This window comes from Calypte anna, chromosome 2 (genome assembly GCF_003957555.1).
Source record: "Calypte anna isolate BGI_N300 chromosome 2, bCalAnn1_v1.p, whole genome shotgun sequence".
NCBI classification, from domain to species: Eukaryota; Metazoa; Chordata; class Aves; order Apodiformes; family Trochilidae; genus Calypte; species Calypte anna.
Window position 1 is genome coordinate 36309923 of NC_044245.1, and position 24229 is coordinate 36334151.

Genomic DNA, 24229 nt, shown 5'->3' on the forward strand with positions numbered 1-24229 from the left:
TATTTTTAATTTTAAAAAAATTGTATTTTAATAGAATGTTACAGCTTGAAAGGGACCTCTAGAGGTAATCTAGTCCAACCTCCCAGTTGTAATCTATAGAAAAGAAGCATGTTCTAGAATTCTGCAAGACAGGTGGATTGTACAAAAAGTCCTTCAGAATAACTACATTTCAGTTCTTTCATATTTTTGATTTAAAAGGGCTAAAGAGAAACTGCTACTGAAAAATACTATTTATCTGCACATAAAATAAGAAAGATTGTCTTGCTTTTAAATTTTTTTACACATCATAATGTGTTAAAATCCAGTAAATATTGACAAGAAACCACAATGCTCCCAAATTATTAAAAATACCTACATATTTAAGAACTCAGGAAAAATGGTATTTATTGTTAAAAACAGTAGTCTAAAACAGAGATCTACCCTGTATTAGGTCATGCCAGTAAAACCAGCTTGATTTCTAAAATAACACCAGTCCTTGATTTAATGCGTGGACACTGAGGGGCTTGATGCTTTTGTTAATTCTGCTTTTTAAGTTATGGCTTCCTAAGCAGACTGATAAAACAATGCTTGTGGCATATATTCATCTGGCCTCCTGAAGAAAGGACTTTTGTGAGCTTTAAATTGTTCAATGATTGATACATTTCAAATTTCAATTTTCAGATTTCTTTCATTCATATGCAAAGAAAATTTTAATTTTCTTTTTATAGGTTTCTGTGCTAAGTGAGTTTGCCTAAGCTTGAGCAATACCAAGTGAGGTAATGAAATCATCAGTGCTAACACACTGCAACTCTACCAGGGACAGTGTTCCCTATTCTCATAGTTAGTGCAGAATCTAACAGAATTATCTGGGGCTTTTCATAGCATCTCAGTATTACTTTGCCTTCTTTCTCTCTTCCTTGCCCTGCAACTTTAAAAAAATCAGCAATAGACCTCTGATGACCTGTTGTGTTTTTAAGACTGGAAGATCTCGCTTCCCTTTCTATCCAGTCATTACAAGAGGGATTGGCCTTTGTTTTCTCATTTCACCATGAAAAGCTGCAAACAGAAGCATCAGGCTGATTTTAAAGGAGTCCCAGGCTCCAAAAAACATTAATTGTGAGAGAGATGTGAGACAAATGCCCTTTTTATTTTCAGTGCATGACTTCACTACATGGAGACTGAGAGAAAAGATGTCTGTGTGGCACTCAATTCTAACCACACCACCCAGCACAAAGAGATTCTTTCCTAAGAATCTTTTACTATCACCCACCATACAGCTTTAAGGCAACTCAATACGATTAGCAAATGTCCTATGAATTACAAAAACGAGTAGGAAAACACTGGGATGAAGTCTCTCGGAAAATTCATGATTCCTTGCATCAATAATCTTCTAGCGCATCAGGTAATGTGTTGATATATTGCAACCACAAACTGTAAATAAATATTTTCCCTTCTTACCTTCCAGCAAACACTACGGAACCTGCTGCTTCTCAGCTGCCCATTAATCCCCTTCAGCCTTATAGTTGCCAAGTAATTGTTGTTTACAAATAGTTCTTCCCATTCTTTACTGTGTGCAAAAGCAAAAGGAATTAAAATTTAAACAAGGATTTAAGGAATATATGATATCACACACTTTTGGACAAGCAGAGGAAAAGAACTTTTTTAAATGTATATATTTAGTTGTGTACCATTTCTAAACGCATGGCTGTCTTTTTGGACACGTTTCTTCGTTGGATTTAATGAATATGTAGATCGCTATAATTATGCCAGCTACTGAAATTCATAATGTCTATGGAGGCTATTCCATTTCCTCTAAAATGTTGGTACTGCAGTTCAGTGAATAAACAAGAAAAATGAATATTAATATGAGCACATTCATGTTTCAGCTGGAGACAAAGAAATACCTATTCCAAAAATACACAACAGAAAAGTATATTGTTGACTGTATTAGCTCCTCACATGACGTATTTGCTTAAGAGAACCTTCTTTTCTTCCTAATATCAAGCTGGGCAGTTAAGCATAATAGAAGATGACTTTCTTTAACATTTAGTGCTATTTACTACTGAAATCACTCCTACCTCTTTCTACATGATCAGTTTTAAAATTTTAACAGGTGCTAGCAAATTTAAAAAAACATCAAAAAATTAAAAAGCTTCACTGTATAAACTGTTAAAGGCAAGCTTGAGTACCTTGCAGTACCTATGGCTGACTAGATAAACAACCTAAATATGCCTCCCAGGCATGAAGGCACCAGGGGCCTAACACCTGTGCCTCATTAATATACAAGTAAATCTGCTCTACTGGGAAACAATTGGAAATTAATTGTCCCAAACCATCTACTGAGTTTGAATAAAAGAATTAAATCCATATTTCCTGCACCTTCTACTGAAACGGATTTCAAGAACACTGTAAGCCATTTGACAGTCTTAGTAGCCCAAGACTTTGCTCACAGATTTTCTGCAACCACTTTAAAATCCAAAGGGTAATTTCAATGTTAAGAGCTGGGTTATGCACTAGGAAATGTGTTTCAGATTTATTTTCAATGCATGTCCTTAAGGTGAACATCTTCTCCCACTGTCACACAGGAGACTATTACCTCTCCCTAGGAGACCAAATGAAACCAGAATGAAGGGAAACTGCTATTGTGACTCCAGGGTAAGATCTCACCGGATTTCCTTTGCTAAGGAGGGTCACAGAGTGAGTTATACTAAATACCAACAAACTCTGGTTTTACTAACTGCCCTAAATATATGCAAGCTAGAGACAGATAGTTTTCAGCCCTCTAAACTGAGTTGTGAGTGTGGCGCTTTTTTAAAAAGAAATCTTACTTTAGATGAATCTTGTTTTATCTAAAACTTGTTCAGGTTCAGAACAAAATTATATGATGCTGTGGTTGGAAATATTTGGCGAATAGACTTGGCAAGTCAGGAACCAATGGTCCTGTTCCTCTGAGAAAGGATTGGACTTACATTCCATGCTGAGACCAGAAGTGTTTTGTTAGTGAATGCCTCTCATTTTGACTAGGATCATTTTCTGATGAACTGCGTTTACTTCTGATCCTTGATTATTAATTACTTTGAAAAGCGAAGGTGCTCAGGATAAGGACAAAGATGACTAAAGTCAGGTTGGGTCAGCTAGCACGGGTTAGTGCTGCTTCCAGCTTCTGCCACGTGACAACATTCCCAAGTGGCCAAGATAGCAGCAAATAACTCCAAAGCTGTTGGGCAGCTGCCTTCCTTCCTGCCACATCCCCATTCTCTGAGGCAGAAAGATTACCTGGCCAGCTCATTGGCTCTTTATGTCCCATTTATTATCATCTCCACCTTCTGCAGCAAGCTGCCTACGATCATTTACAATGGTTCTGTCTCCTTTAAATACAACGTATGGTATATAACAGACACAGCTTGAGAAAAATCTGGCCCTTTCTTTCACAGTCATTTGTACTTCAGTAACTACAGTACATTATGCCTATCTAAATAACTCTCCTGTTTCCATCATGTATAATATTCTTCACTTGCCACTATTTTGTAGCATCACTGGCCATTATAACTTCTGCCAAGCTGCCTCCCTAAAGTAGTGATGGTTCAAGAATGACACATTCCCTTGTGCACACAACAGGTCAGACTTTGAAGCTCTTCACATTGTTTTGCAAGTGGATGACATTCCCACAATGTCTTTGAAAAGGCTGGTATGTCAGCTGAGCTAGCAAAAGGTTTCAGCCAGGGTAACTGTGAATAGAAAAGGCAGACAGGAAAGAAGCTCTACAGGTTATGTTTTTTCACCAGCTGATGAGAGTGATTGCTACACAGATACCATGCTCCTTTTATTTATTTATTTTTTTATATTGTAATGCAATTCCAAACACATTCTGAACAAAATTTCATTTAAAACAGCCACAAGAAATGTGGCATGATCATATCTCCTCTGAATACACCCATGGCTGCTGGGATCACTGAAAAAGAGAAGTTGTAAGTAGCTGAGGAAAAAAAAAGACAAAGAAAAAAAGAAGACAAAGAAAAAAAAAGACAAAAAAAAAGAAAAAAAAAAAAGAAAAGAAAAAGAAAAAAAAAGAAAAAAAAAAGACAAAGAAAAAAAGATAAAGAAAAAAAGACAAAGAAAAAAAGACCAAAAAGACAAAGAAAAAAAAGACAATAAAAAAAAAAAAAAAGACTTGGAAGCTGGAATCTGCTTCAGTTTTAGTAGAGCTGAATGGTATCTAAAATCCTTCTCATCAGCGTTTGCTACTTTATTTCTCAAATATTTTGAATGAAGGCTACAAATTAAGCCTTACAGTTCTAGAGGCTGTTTCAATAATAGTAACACTGTGTAATATCAGCAAGCTATCAGTTCCCAAAGGATTATTTAAAAAATTATTTTGCACTACTCTGAAAACTAATATCGATGAGCCTTGTTAACCTTGGCTTGTAGAAAACTCATCGGTCAATGCGAAATGAGCAATGAAGATTGGAGCTCAAGTCTACCTCATCCCATTTGCTTCACTGAAGTGAAAGACTTCAAGAGCCAACTGGAATCACTTAAACCAGGAATAAACCCATGCAATTGTTTTTAACCAAACTAGAAAATTAAGTGCACAATCATGTGTTAACACCACCTTTAGGCTGTACAATGGAAACAAAGGCAAATGCTGATGTTAATATTTTCTGGTTGTTTTGCCCATATTTTTAATTTCATATTCGTATTTAAATATCCTGTCTAATATACTGTTGTACATATTGTAAAGTTTTCATAACGTAAGGCCTGCACAAGGAAAAATTAATTGGATTAATATTTCTTTAAGAAACTTAATTTGCCATGCTGTATCTATGCAGTACCAGTCCAATGTAATTGGCATGAGTTACTGACAGCTGCATTTCTCAGAAGTGGGAAAAGTGTATGAATGAAAAGGCAGGAAAATCAATGGAAGGGATGAAGCTTGCAGATTTGTTCTGCAAGGGTTGTCCTTAGTTCTCATCTGTTCCTTTCCATCTTTTGAAACATGCATTTCTGTCATAACTACAAGCATTTTACCTGACTGCAAAACACTTTTATACTAGGCTCTGCTGTAACACACACACCATGTTGCTTATAAGGAATGAGGTTCATCTCCTAGCAAACCTATTTATTCTCCTCTTTCTTTCCAGGAGGATGTGTTTTGTGGATCTGATTACAAACATCAGATTTTCAGAGACAAAAGTCAAAAAACTTGGAAATGTATCTCTCTGTCAACACACTGTAAGGGATGTTGAACACAATGAGAAAAACTTTACACTAGGATGCCCAAGTAAAATTTACATGCATTTAAAAACCTTTTTTGAAAAGGTATTTAAATCCTTGAAGTCTAGGATCTTGGTAAAAGATACTGCAATGCCACTGTGGCATAGTTATAGAGATAAGTAACCTCTTGTAATTCTCTTTAAGAATGAGAGTCACAAATAATGTAAAAAAATGCCTGGATAATTATTCTGGAATTCAAATAGTATTCCCCAGAGCTTTATTGAGGCAACACTGAGCTGTGGTAGTGATGGGAAGAGGTAACAAAGACTTTCTTGCCCTGCTAGCTAGTAGTGGAACATCAGCCTCTTGCTCTGTGGTTAAATTTTCATCTGCTGTAGAACAGCAAAACTGATGCATCAAGCATAGACACAGAACACAACTGGAGCCTACCTAAGCTCCTCAGAATAAATACTCAAAAAGCTTCTCTATTACCTATTCACAGGACAAAGCTGCTGTTGTATACAAGTGCAGATTCTTCCAAAGCTGAAAGATAGTGTAAGATGCATTTTTGCACTATGATGTCCAGATAATATCAACCTCTGTGGAAGAGTTGAAACCCCACAGAAATGTAAAAATGTGAATGGCCATATCAAACCACAATCTATGTGACTGAAAACAGGCTAAGATTCAGTTGTGCTACTGCAGGGGCTAAAACCTACTAGGTGAATATTACTGTCCATGATTACTTTGCTTTCCATTGAAACTGCATGTAACAAATCAGGATCTACCAGGTCATCAGACAGTGGGTATAGTTAGTCTCATACATTAAAAAAAAGAAACCCTTTTATTGCAAGTTTTGAAATATTTTTTTTGTGTGTTTTTTTATATTTACAAAAAACATTTAGATTACAGAGAATATTTATCAATTCATGGACAAATACTGCAGTACTATTGAAAGGTGTGAACATTTGCATATTTAAGATTTCAATATAAATCTCAAGCTTAATACACCCTCCAGACCAGTTACTGAAGGATAAAATGGATAGTTTCATAGCAATCCAAAGACAACTCTTAAGCACTGCTGCTACTATTAGCAAAATCCTCTTCAAAAGAAAATGGTGTGCATCCTCCCAGAAAAGCCAATTTTACTTTTTCATATCTTCTTTTTCTAATCTTCCAAATGTGCTTTTTAAAATGTAGAGACCCAAACTCAGCTCCCCAGAGGTACCCAGTAAAGCAACAGGCTACTGAAAAGCCATCAGAAAGCAAACCTATTCTCAAATTATTATGTCATATGTTTGCAATCTGAGGTCTTTATTGATAGGAACATCAATGACTGAATGTAGCATCTATATTTAAGTAGAGGCAACAGTTCTTTTCAAACATACTGCATAAATCAAAAAACCACACATAGTCTGTATTATCTATTATGCCATAAAATGAATATTTGAGAAAAAGGTGAGGTAAAACCAGGAATGTAATGAAAACAGACAATTTTATAAAAACAGGGGAAAATAATTGAAAAGACAGTATCACAAAATAAGCAGCAAGTTTCTAAAACCAAAACTTCTGAAACACATGGGGTTTTACTTGCTACCCTGACACTCCTCTTGACTGCCTTGACGTGAAGGCTTATCATTCTGCTTGGAAAATGGATGTATTTGCTTCTGTTTCCCACAGTCCTGCCTCAGGATACGAGGCAGAGTTAACAGCCACATGAGTGTGAGCACGCACGGCTGCGTTGCTGGGAGGCTCAATGTTCAAAGGACAGTTTTTTCTGAATAGTTTAAGTTTCATCCGCTTTTGGCTGACATACAGTTAAAAAGGTTTGTGCAAAGAAAGGTAAAATCACTTCCTTTTGGTAAACTAAAGTTAATAGTTAGCTATGCTCTCTAGGCTACTGGTGAGGGTGTAGTCCAGTCTGCGGAAGTTGCTGCAATGGCAACGGGACACTTTGCCCAGCACCTCTCCCAGCAGAAACAGATCTAATGCAGAACTCTCAGGTACATTTCTCCATACTCCAAATTGTCCACTTTGCCTTGGTGACTCTCAGCCAAAGAGCCAGGTTTGGCCCTGGGGGACCACTTCACTCCTAACCCTGTTATTGTGCAGGTTTTGTAGAATTGTTGTTACAGCCATACCACACTCTGAAGTCCATCAGCTCCTTCTTTCTCCTCTAATTATTATTTTATACACTTTACAGGATGGTGAAACAAAATGTAGCTATTATGTTAAATTATTTTTAGTTTTGTATTGTAACTTATTTGCCTGTTGCAGAGTCAAGGCTTTTTAGCTTAAATCCCCTCAAAACCTTTAAAATCTTTTTGTTGCAAGACGAACCTCTCTTAGGGAACGGCGCTTGGAGGTCCAACAGGTATCCCAGCAGAAGTTCACAAATGGCGCCCTGAGTCTGTTGCCCTCAGGACTGGTTAGCCTGGCTCGGTGCTACTGCTCCAGATTCAACTAATCTCTCTGCTGGCTTGCTCAGGAATGAGCTGAGCCTGTGCTTCAAGCCTCACCTTTTATTGGCCCCCTAATCCTGCTCATGTGCAGTTGGGGCCTGCCCTTATTAGGCACAGGTGGGCTTAACACAAGCTCATGCCACTCCCTGGTAATTAGTGGCACCTGGTTGCCTCATTTCACTACATCTTTTGCATGTACCTATAGAACAATTAAATCCTAGTTCTCCTGATTCTAGTTCCCCTCTGCTATTTTACTCTCCTGCTAATTCATAGCCACAGCTAACCAAACCCCCATGAACTTTGCACATGTGCAGCCTTGTTGCATGAACAGATATGCATTCTTTAAAAAGAGGGAAGTTAAGAGCTTCCTGTAATACATAACAGAAGTTAAAAGCTGAAGCTCTCCAAATCATCAAACTAAAAAAATTGATGTAACAGGGGGAGGGGAGATAGTTTTTGCAGGAATATGCCCCAAATGCAAAAATGATTCTGTTTACTCACACCTGACTAGAAAGAGCAAGCTGAGAACTGGCATGGTCATGACAATACTTAAAAATATGCAACCAATTTCCAAACTCAGACGACTTCATGATCAAATGATAAAAAATGCAAAATTCTAGTTAATATTGCTAATTTCATCTTTGCAAATCTGCCCATTTTGCATGCAATAACATAAGAAAATGAGTGACTTCACAATATAAATTTTATCTCTTGAACTTATTAGGTTTAATTATCATTAAAAACTACATAGTCTTACTAAAAGCAAGACTTCATTTCAACTGCACGTTACTTCAAGAAAGCTTTTGTCTTCAAGCCTCTTTGGATTAAAACCTGCACTTCTTCACACCTATCATCTTGAATACATAGTTTTACACAGTTTTTTGAGCAGAGTGTAGGAAAATCAAGGTCTCTGGTTTAACCTTCATTAGTTCTGTTACAAGTAGTACACAACTCTTCCATTTAAAATCCCACAGAGCTAGTGGGAACACTGAGGTAGTACTCAGGAAAGAACTGATCCTCTCCTGGTTCTCTTGCTGCTAAACTCAGACAACAACTCATTCCCAGTTCTATGGCAGATGTTCTTGCTTCTATGCCACTGCACATTTCATGCATTAGAAGCTAATGCCAGCATGATTAAGATCTTAAGAAGTGTACTTGAACATCACAAAAAAAAAAGAAATACAATCCCATTCACCAGTTTTAGTCATCTTCCCGTAAAGACAATACCAGTTCTGTGTTTTAAATGAATGACAATGAAGTTCATTACATTACTTAGAGCCACTGATCTTCAGAACTTTTAAGAAATATTTAAAATTCATTATTGCAAGATTTTGTGTTAGAAGGAAGACTTGTAAGAGGCTTGGGCCCAAAATGAAAATCACAAGAGTGATTCTGTTGGGTTCCTTTCTTTCCTATCAAGCTTACTAAAGGATTAACAGTGCTTACAAAAAAGAAAAATTTTTATTTTTAAAACACCAAAATCTACTGAAATTCTTCCAACTTAGTATTTCTGACCTGGTATGGTTATGCTGCTCATGCTATTTACCTTAGCACTAAATTTTTACTTGGAAATTGATGTTTTTGACTCACAGAGATCTTTTTTTTTTCTGCCCTTACCACAAGCGTCTGCTCCTGATTTAGAATGAACAATCTCAATTTTTATTACTTTGAGAGTTTATAGCATCACAGAATGATTGAAAGGAACACCTGCAGGTCAAATGGTCCAATTCCCCTGCTCAAGTAGGGTCACCTACAGCCACTTGCCCAGAAACATGTGCAGATAGCTTTTGAATGCTTCCAAGCAGAGCAATGTCAAAACCTCTGTCAACCTGTGCCAGTGTTTGGTCACCCTCACAGCAAAAAACCACTTCCTGGTGTTCAGATGGAACCTCCTGAGTTTCAGTCTGTCCCTACTGCCTCTGGTCTTTTCCCTGGGCACCACTGAAAAGAGCCTGGCTCTATCTCCTTTATACTCTGTTCAAATGCTTATAGGGACCTTGGTAAGATCACACCCTGAGCCTTCTCCAGAGTGAACATTCCCAGCTCTCTCAGTCTCTCCTCATAGGAGAGATGCTCCAGTGGCTCTGTCAGTCTGCCTCCTGTGTGTCTGTGTCTCCTTCTGCAGACCTCAGGACTGGACACAGCACTCGAGGTATGGAGTATCAGAGAATGGCTTAGGTTGGAAGGGACCTCAGAGATCATCTACTCCAACCTCCCCACCATGGGCAGGGACACCTCTCAACCATACTCAGTTGCTCAAAGCCTCATTCAAACTGGCCTTGTACACCTCCAGGGAGGAGGCATCCACAGCTTCTCTGAGTAATCTATTTGAGAGTCTTGCCACCCTCATACTGAAGAACTTCTACCTAAAATGTCAGGTTTACCCACTCTGACCTGCTGGCAACACTCCTCCTAATGCGGGCCAGGATATTATTAGCCTTCTTGCTGCAAGGTCATATTGCTGGCTCATGTTCAAGTTGATGTTCATCAGCTCCCCCCGCCCCCTCCTTGTCCTTTTCCAGCCCTAAGCATATTTTGGTGCCTGGGGTTCTTCCTCTCCAGATGTAGGACTTTACAATTCTCCTTCTTGAACTTCATGAAGTTCAGTCTGTCATGGTCTCTCCGGATGGCAGCACAGCCATTAGGTGTGTAAGCGACCTCCCTCAGCTTTATGTCCACTGCAAGCTTGGAGAAGGTACGCTCTGCCCTGTCACTGACATCATTAATGAAGATGTTAAATGCAAGCAGATGTACTACTGACATTTGGGGTACACTGCTAGTTACCAGCTGCCTTGACTTCCTGCCACTGATCACGACTCTGAGCCAGTTTTCAATCCATTGTCCTTTTCCAGCCCCTACATCGACAATTTATCTATGAGGATCTTATGACAGGCAGTACCAAAGGCATTCCTGAAATTCAGGTAGCCTATATTTGTGGGAAAACAGTCTGCGGAGGCTTAAGGATTCCATGTGCACATCAGTATGATTGTATGAAATCCATTCATTAACAACTTGCACTCACTATATATAGAGAAGTCTTGTTTACACCATCTTATCAGGCAGGTGGCTTTATATTCCAATTACACATACCATTCTCATGGAAAGATTCTTCTTACGTAATTATTTTCCTCTTCTGTTGCCAATTAAGTTATCTCTTTCCCATTAGCTCATTCTCAGACAGCCTCTAACTAGGCCTCAATAACCATTAACCCAATGTGGCCTAAGTCAGGATTGCTCACAACCTGTATATTTCTGAACTGTTTCCCTAACATATATTCTCTGCTCTCCCCTTATCTAGAAGGACAGTCATTTAACTGTAGAAGGTTACCAAGTTGGTCAAGTATGATTTCCTCTTGCTGCATCCATGCTGAACTACTCCTGATTAAGCTTCTTGTCCTTCATGTGCCTGGAAATGGTTCCCAGTACTAAATGATTCATAACCTTCTCAGAGATCAAAGCGAGGCTGACATTCCTGTTATTCCCTGGGTCTTCCTTCTTAACCTTCCTGAAGACAGGAATGACATTTGCTTCCCTCCAGTCCTCAGTCACCTTTTGCAATTGCCATGGTAGCTCAGATTACTGAGAATGAAAAAGTAAAGGGGCTCCACAACAAAAACCACTTTAAAAATTAGTAAGGAAAAATATGGCATCAGATGAATACACAGTATAGAGTCAGTAATATAATGACTATAGTCAGTATACACACCAATTTTCACATGAATAAATTAAGGGTAAACCAAAATTTTCACTTGCTTTCTATGGATGTTAGAAAAAAAACTACCATTCTCCCATACATGGCTTCTCTTTATTCTGTCTTTCCAAATGCCAACAACCTGTGAAGAAGCATATTACTAATAAAAGTAGTATAATCCTGCCTTTCTGATACTATGGTTAAAGGATTTTAGGCTGTTACATTGGCTTCCTTCTGCTTTCTAAGGGATTGCACTACATACAAACAGAAAGCAAATGTATAGAACCATTTCTAGTGCTTCAGAAAGTAACAATTTCCACAGGGAAAGTTTAAAAAAAAAATTCACAATTTGCATCTGTTGAAATGTTTAGATCTTAGAAAAAAAAAATACTGCATGTAGGGTTTCAGTTTCTTTATGACAACTTATTCTTCCTAGTCTTAAGACATCCTTTCTAAATTCTTTTGGAGAAAAGGCAAAGGGTGCAGAATGGATCAGCTGTGGAAGGAAGAAGTCGATTAAAAGATGGAGCTGGAAATAATATAAGGATACTTCAACAGCAAGACTCAGGAAGGTAATTTTGAAAGAATTCAGAGAAAACCATAAATCTTCTAAGCTCTCAGTTGGTGTGACAGTGATCCTAGGTGTGGAAAAAAATAAAAGCCACTGGAGTAAGTCTGTGATCAGTGCAAAGAGTCACCTTCTCTTTCTGGAAATATGAGATTTACAAGATGGAATTCCTCATGTCTTCACAGAGACAAAATGAGACTACTGCCATAGACTAACACATCCAGAAAAAGATTATGAGCATGTAATATTTCAGAATAATCCCCAAAATTCATGAACAGAGTTTACAGGCTCTCAGAGGAAAGTGACTTGTACTGTAAAGGCTTCTTTGCATGTAAATGGCATCAACAAGAAAAGCATAATCTAGCAAATGTTTCCAGGTAAGGGAAAACATAGATGTCATTTTACTACTTGTGAAAAAAGAGGATGGATGCAAGTGCTAAGAATTCTCCTTACAGAGCAGAGAATGCTTTGCCTTCTATTCCAAATTTTTTGTACCTCAAAATATTTGCAGAATGAAATAGAAACAAGGCTGGTCTTTACAACTCTTGACTATGTGTGGTCACATAGTGGAAAAGGCTAGGTAAAATAGGTTATAATTGCACAGGGGTGGTTTAAAAGTGAAAAATAAATAAATACCCACTGTGTATGAACAAGACTGAATATGCTTGTGTAGACAGGCAAAGGCTACTTCCTAATGGATTAAGACAAAAGTTTTCCACAAGGTGGAGGTATATAAATTGCCTACATCCCTGTGCTACTTTCAACATAGAAGGACAGAGGCTTTGTAGCTATTTCTGGCTCTGCTGCCATAGGTCAAAGAGAAATCCAAGTAGTTTCCCTATCCACTTTTGGAAGGGGGTATAAACAGGGAGGAACAGCTTGCACCCCTTGCCGTCTTTCTTCTGCACGCTCAGTATCAGTCCTGCAGTTGTTGGCTGGCACACAAGAAACATGCCTCAGCCAGCAGGACCACATTGCCTTTTTGCAGTAAGAAGGAAAACATCTGGTAAGCAGAATCTGTAAGAAGGCAGGGGAAGAAAATGGAGTGTGAAAGTCTTTCTTATACTAGATCTTCTCTGACTATTCGAATTATCAGCAGAATGAGAGAAATATACTGTCCATATAACCCACAGATTTAAGCATCCACCACTTGTCATGGGGGTTTAAGCCACACAGGAAAGAACTTTGTAATGATACACGGGGTAAAAAAGAAACTTATACACACGCGTAGAGATGTATTAAGAAATTATCCAACACAGTAGTCGTGGGTCTTGAATAATAAAGTAAATTAAACAACACAAGTATGAAAAGTGACCTTATTTTAGGCTATATATTTATTAGAAGCAGTATTAATGCATGAATCCACCTTGGAAGGAAATATGTGTCCTTGAGACATTAGATTCTATCAACCAAATTGAATGTCTGCATCAATGGCTCTCCTTAAAAGTCATAATTAGGTCATTAAAATATATTTAGAAAAATAGCCTGTAAAATAAAGTTAAAAAATACTCACCTTCATTTTATTTCATAGGTCACTGTTATACCATCTAATAAGATAATTAAAAACATGCAAGCAGCTGGTACTGAGGCTAAACAGATTAATGTAATAGTCTGTAGTCATATGTGCTGGCAAGGGGTTCACCTCTTTGGCGAGGAGAAGGTCAGCTGCCCTTGGGAAGGCAGGAGAAAGACAGGATTTCTACTTTCCAGTGGCACTGCATTGCAGATATTGAAACTAGAGACCCACACCTATTTTTCTTCTCATTTTGGTAAAGTCTGTCCCAGTTTGCACATCCAAAAAAATCTTTACCAATAGCATTAAAACAATACAGTAGAGCAGAGCTCAAATATTTTCAAGAAGTTTCTTATGTTTTAAAGATGAGAACCACTGTATATCTACATTCTGGTTCAATTTTTTTCTAATGGTAAATTTAAAATTTTGACTAAATGGTTCTAGAAAATAATTTTTTATTATTGGCCTGAAGACCAACTAGAAAATTTTCTGTGACCTGACAGCATGCATTCACAAACTCACAGAATATTTAGAAATATGTGCTAGTCACATGTGCTTTTCACTTACATTACTTACAAATTTTATAACCTAGAGGGAAATGCTTACTATCTGAACGTAAGCAGCATTAAATCTATGCTGTGATCAACAGAAGCAAGAGCAACAAACTCTAAGGTGACACCATCATATTAAGAAAAACAACACACAAATAGTTCTGGAGCATTATAAATATATCAAAGGACAATGATCTGATGTCCTTTATTAATACATACACATATCCATATATTGTACTGGATAGCATTAAATTGTCCTTTAAAATAGAAAGTGTTGGAATCAAGTAACAACCCTCACTCCATGTTTTTGGTTTTTTTAATTGTAGTAAAACCAATATGCTCTTAAGAGCACTTTAATAGCAAAACACATTCACAGTCAAATATTTTTAAACATTTGGAGTTGCCTCTTCTGTTAAACAAATTGTAAAGACTGTTACTGATAAAACAGAGCAGCTTTTGTTTCAGTACAAATTTCCAGTTGAATTTTGCATGTATTAGCCTTCTGGAAGCATCTGTGTGATCCAAAGATGCTTTTGCCTCTTTTAGAGCAAAAATTCACTAGCTAGGCTTTTTAAAATACAATAGATTGAAACACATCGGGTAAACCAGACTATAACCAGTTTTATCAAATTACTGACTTACTGTTAATTAACACTGTTAATTGGCAGCATCCTAAAATAAGTCTAAGTTTATAAGTAGTCTTTAAAGAAATAACAACCATTTAGTACTGTCACTTTTCAAGGTAGTTTAAGATTAACTTTGTGTTCTTCATGAGGTGTCAGCTGCTTGTTTTACTTGACACACAGCATAGAACTATAACACAATATTCAACGGTCTCAATATATGATGGGAGTTACCACTGAACAGAAAATACTCAGAAAATACTCATTTAACACCTCTGACATTATAATACTACTTAATAATAACAGTTCTAGCTTGACAGCTATTACAAGTCAAGTGGTTTCTTTTATACGTATGTGTGTATACACACACAGACATATATATATTCAGCACTATCTTGCTTTATTACCTTGCCTCTAATTATAAGAATGATATTTGGGCAGTGGTATATGGGACTGCTTTTAAAATATTCATTAACCTTCCTAAACCTTGTAAGTTGAGCTGTAATGCTTTCTGACAGAATACAATTATTATTCAGTTGAATTTGTAGCCAACATTATTTATTACATGCACTACAGATTAAAGAATATGGAGATACAAAGGACAACTGAAACCTCCTCTCATTTGCAGAGATTTAAAGATTGAGGATTCACAATGTCTTAGGTTGGATGTGTTTAACTAGTGAGCTGGACTGGATCACTGAGGGATGAGTGTCACTGGGTGAGGGAAGGAGTAGGAAAACAGGGTTGGACCTCAGTCCCCGCAGCTTACAGTCTCATGGAACCAGAGGCTACCTGAAGCTAGTTTTTATTCAAGTTTACCTTGGCAGGTACAACAGCTGAGGTGCTTCAGTTAATGACTTTCAGGTATAAATGCCCTGGAATTAATGGCAGAGAAAGTTCTCAGTTCCTTCCTTCTGCTGACCTGGCTAAATTCTAAATTCTGTCTTGCCTATTTTTACAGACTGCTTCATAGTCTCCATATCTATACATGCTTTTCACCTAAAAAACCCATGAAGATCATAGAATCATAGAATTGGCTGGGTTGGAAGGGACCTCAGAGATCATCAAGTCCAACCCTTGAACCACCGTTGTGGTTGCTAGACCATGGCACTGAGTGCCACATCCAGTCTCTTTTTAAATATCTCCAGGGATGGAGAATCCACTACTTCCCTGGGCAGCCCATTCCAATGTCTGATCACCCTCTCCATAAAGAAATTCTTTCTAATATTTAACCTAAACCTCCCCTGGCACAACTTAACAACGTGCCCTCTTGTCTTGTTGAAAGTTGTTTGGGAAAAGAGACCCAGAAGAAACCCCCACCCAGCTACAACCTCCTTTCAGGGAGTTGTAGAGAGTGATGAGGTCTCCCCTGAGCCTCCTCTTCTCCAGGCTGAACAGCCCCAGCTCCCTCAGCCAGTCCTCACAGGGTCTATGCTCAAGTCCCTTCACCAGCCTGGTTGCCCTCCTTTGGACCCGCTCCAGGACCTTGATATCCTTCCTAAACTGAGGGGCCCAGAACTGGACACAGTACTTGAGGTGTGGCCTCACCAGCGCTGAGTACAAGGGCAATGATTCTGGGTGGTATTTTTTAGCCTGCCTTTTAATCTAGATAGCATGTGGCATGCATTAGAGAACACAAATATGAGAAAAAAGTCAGGCAGAACCCTGAAATGGATCTGCTACCATATTTTTCTCAAAGCAAACATGCTAACTACCCTTGAAGGGTTTTATACAATCCCAAAGTAGGTTTCATCAGAGCAGAGTTACCAGAATACAGAAAATGGGAAGGATCTGTAAAGCCAACCACCCCTGTCCCACCGTGTCCTTGCAGGCACACCCCATTTCCCAACCTTGCTCTCAGTCCAGAAGCTTCCTCTGGGCGTCTGAATTGCACCGAACTCTTCGCTGTTCCCTCCAGGTCCTTGCGAAAAGCCTTTCTTTTCCACATCCTCAAGACCCTGCTGTTTGCTTCTTGCTCTCCTCAGCAACCTCGCGGGCTCCAGCCTGTACCAAGTCCTCCAGGTGCCCTCTCCCTGCACCTGGAGGCTCCGTGGGCCCAGCACAGCTCCCTGCCTGTGACCGTGTGACATTCCCCACCCACATGGCTGCAACCAGGACAAGGCAAACAGGCCGGTTCCTCCTGCCTTCCTACACCTCTTTGAAGTACAGACTCCAGTAGACTACAAATGAAAAATGAATAAGATGCCATAGTTCAGTAAATGAGTCCAACATAACCACCTGGTAAGCTTGTTTTATTTTACCATACCTAAGCATCAAAATCAGATGCAGTCATTCTGGTTGGCACAAATTTTACTATTAATTTACTAGTCACAAGGACAAAGATTTAGCATTTGTAGCAGAGACAGTATTTTGCTGGCTAAAAGATCAAACCACACATCTGCTGATTACCCTTCTGTGCTTTCAAGTACAAGGCACCTTCTAGTATGAACCCAAACAAGACTCAACTTCACTGACAGGGCTGCAAAAAGTTGCTCAGCACCATACTTCTTTAAGCTCAGTTGCTACGAGTTCAGGTGAGAATTTCTACTTTACTGCATGCTTTGGAGAAAACAAAACAAAAAAGACCTTAAAAAATTTAGGCTTGCTAACATCCTGTGCTTTAATTAGCTAAGGATTTTAAACAGCTTTCTTAAAAAATATAATAATCCAGAAAACAACTTTTCAGATCATTCCTTAATTAAATCCCTCACGTCCTTTACTTCACTGACTGTTGCATTTCAGATTGTACAATACTTGTAAAATAAAAAGGACCTGTTCTCTTGCTTTAGACAGATTTGCTGGCAATGTGCACTTGCAGCCCAGAAAGCCAACTGTACCCTGGGTCACATCAAATGCAGTGACCAGCGGGTTAAGGGAGGTGACCATGTCCCTCTCCTCCACTCTCCTGAGACCCCATCTGGAGTATTGTGTCCAGTTCTGTGGCCCCCAACAACAGAAAGAACTCTTGGAATGAGTCCAAAGGAGGGCCATGAATATGATAAGAGGGCTGGAGCATCTCTCCTCCAAGGACAGGATGAGAGAGTTGGGACAATTCAGTCTAAAGAAAAGGCTTCAGGAAGACTTTATAGTGGCTTTCCAGTACCTGACAGAGGCCTACAGGAAAGGTGGGGAGGAAATTTTTACAAGGGCATGTAGTGATAGGACAAGGGGTAATTGTTTAAAACTGAAAGAGGGACGATTTAGATAAGATGTCAGGAAGAAATTGTGTGAAGGTGGTGAGATACTAGAAAAAGTGGCCCAGAGAAGCTGTGGATGCTCCATCCCTGGAAGTGTTCAAGGCCAGGCTGGCTGGAGCTTTGAGCAACCTGATCTAATGGGAAGTGTCCCTGCCCATGGCAGGAGGTTTGGAACTAGATGATATTTAACATCCCTTCCAAACCAAATGATTCTCTGATTCTGCTGCTTATTATACTAAAACTTATTAAAACTAGAAAATAAATATAAAAAATAACCAACCTGTAAGAAATAAACGTTCCACCAGAATCTGACGTGTGGTGTGTGCTTCCATTTTCATTTGATCCTCCTAATACAAAAGTAAAACACCATTGTTATAAATCAAACCCCGATAATAAACAACAAATACGAGTGAGAACTGCAATTGATTTTACCATATACAGTAACTTTAGTTTATGACAAGATTTACATAGACAAATCTCAACTTTACATCTTCACATTCCTACAGCTGGCAAGAAAGACAGCAAGCCTCCATGTTCAATTTGGAATCCGAATGTTCTGAAAATCTAAGCTTTCATATCATTTAAAGTTTTGATTAAGGCCCTTGTCAACTTATTAAACACAATTTTACTAGTATAAGGTTACAGGGGTATACCGTATAATAGGTGAGTTTGGTTTTACTAACATTAAGACAAAGCATGTAAAAGTTAATTTATTTTGTGAAAAATTTTGGGTTAACTGTATGATACCAGATATTTTGTGTCATAACACAAGTTCAAAGCTTTTCTGAAACTACATAACACGTCTGCAAAACACCTTCTTGTATATGTGGGCTGGTTATACATAGGATAGTGATGTTTACAGAAACCTTCCTCTCTGCAGTAACTATTTCCACTGAAGGACTGTTAAGTACCAGAAAGAATCATCTATTTTTCAAAGCAAAATAACTCATATCCTGTTTTAGACTATTTATTTTTTCCCGATACGTCATTTAGCTTGATAGTTCTTTACATCCCTGTGTATTTCCCAAATTCATTTACAGACAGCACTGCACAACTTTGTTCTGCTTACTGAAATCATGTTCATTCTTTCAGTCTTCTTCCCAAATTAGGTTCATTTACAAAAAAAAAAAACCCAAAACCCATTTCGCATTGTACAGCAAAAATTTTGGCTACTACAATACTGCATTTCAAATTATTCCATGCTGTTTCTAGTCGTCTTTTCCTCAGGAAGGATGAGTCCTACCTGAATTCTCTATTTGTGCTTGCACTGGATAATACTACCTACAATTATTATTTCTTCATAAAATTCCATCGGTGCAGTTTCACTCTTCATGGAAAGACAACAAATGAAAGCAATAGGTAAAATCAGTTCCACTGCAAACTCCACTAAAAAACCTTCTTTCATTAAAATCTACATTTCTCTATTCAACTTGTAATTACTATACATAACTAATCCCCATCTTTTCTATTTCAGAACATCTGTAGCACTCTATCAGATGGTTAACTGAGGTCTGGATAGACAACATATTCCCTTCATGTATATTCTGAAAGGCTATCAGGTTAGCTGGGCATGACCTTCTGTTTAACAAAACTGCCTCACTTAAAGTTATCTGACTTGCTTTTCTTTTTCTTACTTCTTCCTTAAGAACTTTTCTAAAGCCATGCACAATCAAGCTATGTAGCTGCTTTGCTATCACCTTTTTTTCCTCTAGATCTAAGTACTACATTCCCCCCCCTCAATTACATGCTATCGACCATGAAAAACAAAGACAAAAAAAATGACAAAAAAGTGAAAATGTTGTTCCATACAATAGCATGCTTGAAACAGTTACCCTGCAAGTCCAGTGCTTTCATGTCTACTGGATGTGCTAATTTATAGTATCTATCCAACACTACCTTTAATTTTCTTATTTATTTGCAGGCCTTTCCTGAAATTATTTTTTTACTGAGAAGTAAATCTTTCAGGATCATACTTAGATAACATTTAATATAAGCTGGTTGTTAGCACTGCACAGTGGTTCTAGTTTTCCTGCCCAGAAAGATTCTGATATAGTAAAGTAGTATTTTCTGCTTAATTTAAATTCCCTGCTTACAATCTAATTCAATTTAACTTTTGCTAATTATCACTATAACCCCACATTTTCTTATATCCAGGAGGTAGCCCTCTTTTCAGATCAAATTGTTTTGCTGTTTCTTTCAGGATCTTTGCTTAACCCTGAGATTGCTTAAAAATACTTTATCATTCACTTTGGCACGTATCTGTCCTTACAAGTGTTTTTTCTCATCTAATTTGAAATGCATTTTTTTATTAACTTTTACACACCTTTGTCTAAAATAAGTCCCAAACCTCTACTACAGTTTAGTCTAAAATTGCTTAGTCCAATTGATTTTGCTAATTGGCTCTCTCAATTTGTTTTGAAAATGGAAATCCTACTTAATCAATCTGCTTTTTGTTTACTATATTTAACCAAATTAACAACACCAGATATTTCATCCAGGAGACGACACTGCCATTATTAATAACCATCTGTTCCTTTTTTCCTTGCATCTTGGAAAACAGTCTCTCATATTGGGACAATTTTAAGTAATAAGTTTTTTCATATTATATCCATCTCTACATCTGATCTTGAACAGAGAAATGAATGAACATAGTTCAGTCTCTTTTTAAAGCCATATGGTTGAGCACAGTGATACTGGGCCATTGTTTATTGGGACACAGCACATCACAGAATCACAGAAAGTCAGGGGTTGGAAGAGACTTTGAAAGATCATCAAGTCCAACCCCCCTGCCAGAGCAGGGTCACCTACAGCAGGTCACACAGGAACACGCCCTGGTGGTTTTTGAATGTCTCTGAGAAAGAAGACTCCACAACCTCCCTAGGCAGCCTGTGCCAGTGCTCTGTCAGCATACAGTGAAAAAATTCTTCCTAATATTTATATGGAACCGCCTGTGCTCCAATTTATAACTATTGCCCTTGTCCTATTGTTAGTGACCCCTGAGAAAAGCTGGGTTCTGTCCTCCTGGAAGTTGCCCCTTACATATTAATAAACATTGATGAGGTCTCCCCTTTTCCAGAGGAGACCCAGCTATCTCAGCCTTTCCTCATAGGAAAGGAGTGATGGAGTGATGTTCCACTCCATCACCTTGGTCACTCTGCTCTGGACTCTTTCAAGCAGTTCCCAGTCGTTCTGGAACTGAGGGGCCCAGAACTGGACACAATATTCCAGATTTAGCCTCACTAGGGCAGAGAAGAGGGAGAGGAGAACCTCTCTTGACCTACTAACCACCCCTCTTCTAATGTACCCCAGGATGCCATTGGCCTTCATGGCCACAAGGGCACATTGCTGGCTCATGGCCATGCTTTCATCCACCAGCACCCCCAGGTCCCTTTCCCCTATGCTGCTCTGCAATAGCTCAGTCCCCAACCTATACTGGTACATGGGGTTGTTCCAGATGCAAGAGTTTACACTTTCCCTTGTTGTGATTCACTAAATTTCTCCCTAATCAACTCTCCAGTCTGTCCAGGTCCCACTGAATGGCAGCACAGCCTTTTGGGGTGTCGGCCATCCCTCCCAGTTTTGTGTCATCAGCAAACTTACTGATAGTACACTCTATTCCCTCATCCAGGTCATTAATAAATATATTGTAGAGTACTGGTACTACTACAGTACAATACTGCAGTATGGTATAGGCTTTCCATTAGAAACAGAAACTTCCAACTAGACTCCAACCCACTGACTGCAACTCTCTGGCTTCTATCCTTCAACCAGCTCCTGACCCACTCACTACCCAATCACCCAGGCCACACTTCTTCAGTTTAGCTTTAAGGATGCTGTGGAATACAGTGTCAAAAGCTTTACTGACATCAAGATAAACTACTTGCCTATTGCTCTGCCATCATCCATCCACCTGGTTATATCCTCATAGAAGGCTACCAGGTTGGTCAAACATTACTTCCCCTTAGTAAAGCCATGTTGACCACTCCTGATAAGCCTCTTGTCCTTGATGTGCCTGGAGAGAGCACCAAGAATGAGTTGTACCATCATCTTTCCAGAGATGAAAGTGAGCCTGACCCCTCTGTAGTTACCTGGGTCATCTTTCTTGAAGACTGGAGTGACATTTGCAAATGTCAAATGTCAAATCAGGTTCTGAATGCACTACTGCACTTTATTTATACTCTGACAACCCTTAGGCATTGGACTATCACACCAGTCAGACTGAAAAAGAAATCTCATTCTCAGTGTTAAATTTATAATCAGAAAAATATCTTTTGGGACTCTTTTCAGAAATGGCAATGCAATCTTCTATCTTTTTGTAGAATGAGGTTTAAGAATGTATCAAAAAATCCAAGGCCTTTTATCATCTTTAGCTAAATCATTTGTCCTGCTTGAAGAGTCAAGGGGACTCTGCTAAGAAAACAAGAATCATGGTGAAAGAAATTTTTCTTTCATCATGGCCCCACAAAAAAACCTCGTGGGATCCTGGGTATGCTACATCCATTGAGTATAAAAGAACATCCCTGCAGCTGTCCTTCACAAACCACTCTACATGACGCTTGCTTTATTCTGAAGCCCTCTGTCAGAAGATGATTCTTCATTGTACACCCATTGCTAGTAAATCTGATATCATATAATTTACTGTGGTTCCCTTTTTTTTTTTTTTTTTTTTTTTTTTCCAGAGCCATTTTTGAGGCATCATTAGCAGCAGCTACTAAAACTGGATAGGACTAGGTACATCCAGCTCTCAGGAACAGTGAAGTGGGCATTTTTGTGATTTTTTTTCTTTTTTCTCCATCCCATTAAAGACACATATGTATAACATCTTAAAAGATGATTTAGATGTCTTTAATAGAAAATGATAAAACTGATACAGCAATGTGCAAAATATTAACTTAAAGGAAAATTCCTTAATTTTACCTATTGTTATCTGAAAGGCTTTCTAGCAAATCCTGGCAAGCATTCATAGTCAGCAATATCTGAGAATGAACTAATGTTCCAATGACACTAACCAATGACAATAAGCTGTGGGAATCCATGCCCTGGATTACCTCTCCTCAGGCAAGCTCCTGTTACTCCTCCTTTTGAAAGGTATGGTGAACCCCCAAGAGAAGGAATAGATTATTTTTGTAATTTTGTAGTAAGTGATAATGATCCAAATTTCTGTCAAAACTAGGATGTATACTAAAGAGCTCTGAATATAAGATTCATGATACTGGTAACAGAAATTCTGGTCTCCTTCAGTTGATTCATTATATCCTAATCTTTAGATAATTTCTTATGCTCAAGGATGGGAAGAAGGGCTGCTAAAGAAACAAAGGATGCTCTACCAACCCTGCCTCACACCTGAAAAGGCTTCCAAAATTCAATTGTAAAAGTTAGTGGTGGTGGTGAGAGGTGGGAATTGAAAAAAAATCTTAGCACACTTTCAGAGGTAAGAGAAGAGGAACAACTCAGTACCACAACAAGTAAAAAACTAAGTATAGCTAATGTACCCAGCTTTCAGCACTCAAGCAGTAACTGGTTTTAATACAGCGACAAAATAAGGCAGAATCCTTCCAAAGGAACTGAAAATCACCCGAATGTTTTTCTTGTTGCTGCTTTAACTGAAGAAACACTCTTTCTCCTGAAATAACCAATTTCTATTGCCCTATTTAGTAAAGCTGGTTTTGTGCATTGAGACCAAGGGCTAAAGGGATCTGGGACTTGAGTGGCTTGAACCTAGTACTAATGGACACAGCTGGAGGATTTTTCAAGAGATTTCACAAATTTGAAATTGATGCTTTTACTAAACAGTCAAAAAGACATTTCAAATGCCAGCTTCTTTAGATTTCAGAGATGTGTGGATTAGGATTTGTTTATTGTGAATTTCCTAGGGTACTAGATTCACCCAGAACACACAGTCTTGCCACTTGCAGTAGCTGTTTTCCTGTAAGAACTTGAGATCACAGACACAACATAAAGTAGATCAACACAGAATAAGGAGTTTTGGAAGATTATCTGAAAACCATGCGTAGAAACTGTAACAAGAAGCAGCCTAGTTTAAATACACACTAGTTTTCTATTTTTATTTTTTAACAGCCTATTATAGTTTAATATCTTCTCAAATAAGATTTTTTCAAGGTGCAGCAAATAGTTTCCACCTCAGACAATATCAAGAAACTGGATACTATTTCAGAGCCCTGGCTCAAGAGTGGGAAAATGCTCTGGGTAGGAAGCAGGCACAATGAGCACTTTGAGCTTAAGCATGTGCTCAGCCAGAGTAAAAAGCGTGTGAAGGACCATGTAAGGATCAGCCATTTGTCACTCATCTCCTTCATTACCTCTTTGAAAACAGCTATTTTCCGTGAGATGCAAAAATTCAGCACAGGACTCCTTACAGAGAAGGGGTGAGGAAGCTTGAGTGACACCCTCTTACTCAATGGATATACTTT

At 38.4% G+C, this 24229-nt stretch overlaps 1 protein-coding gene across 5 annotated transcripts in view; it reads right to left on the reverse strand.

The window, feature by feature from the left end:
- The window catches only part of TBC1D5 (TBC1 domain family member 5), a 308217-nt gene that overhangs the window by 143222 nt on the left and 140766 nt on the right, over positions 1-24229 (reverse strand). For all 5 annotated transcript variants that reach the window (XM_030445412.1, XM_030445410.1, XM_030445409.1 and 2 more), the window contains 2 exons: positions 18079-18145; positions 1438-1546 (listed from right to left, as the gene is read on the reverse strand). In XM_030445412.1, the coding sequence (XP_030301272.1) occupies positions 1438-1546; positions 18079-18145 (176 nt within the window). The remainder of the gene's footprint in view (positions 1-1437; positions 1547-18078; positions 18146-24229) is intronic.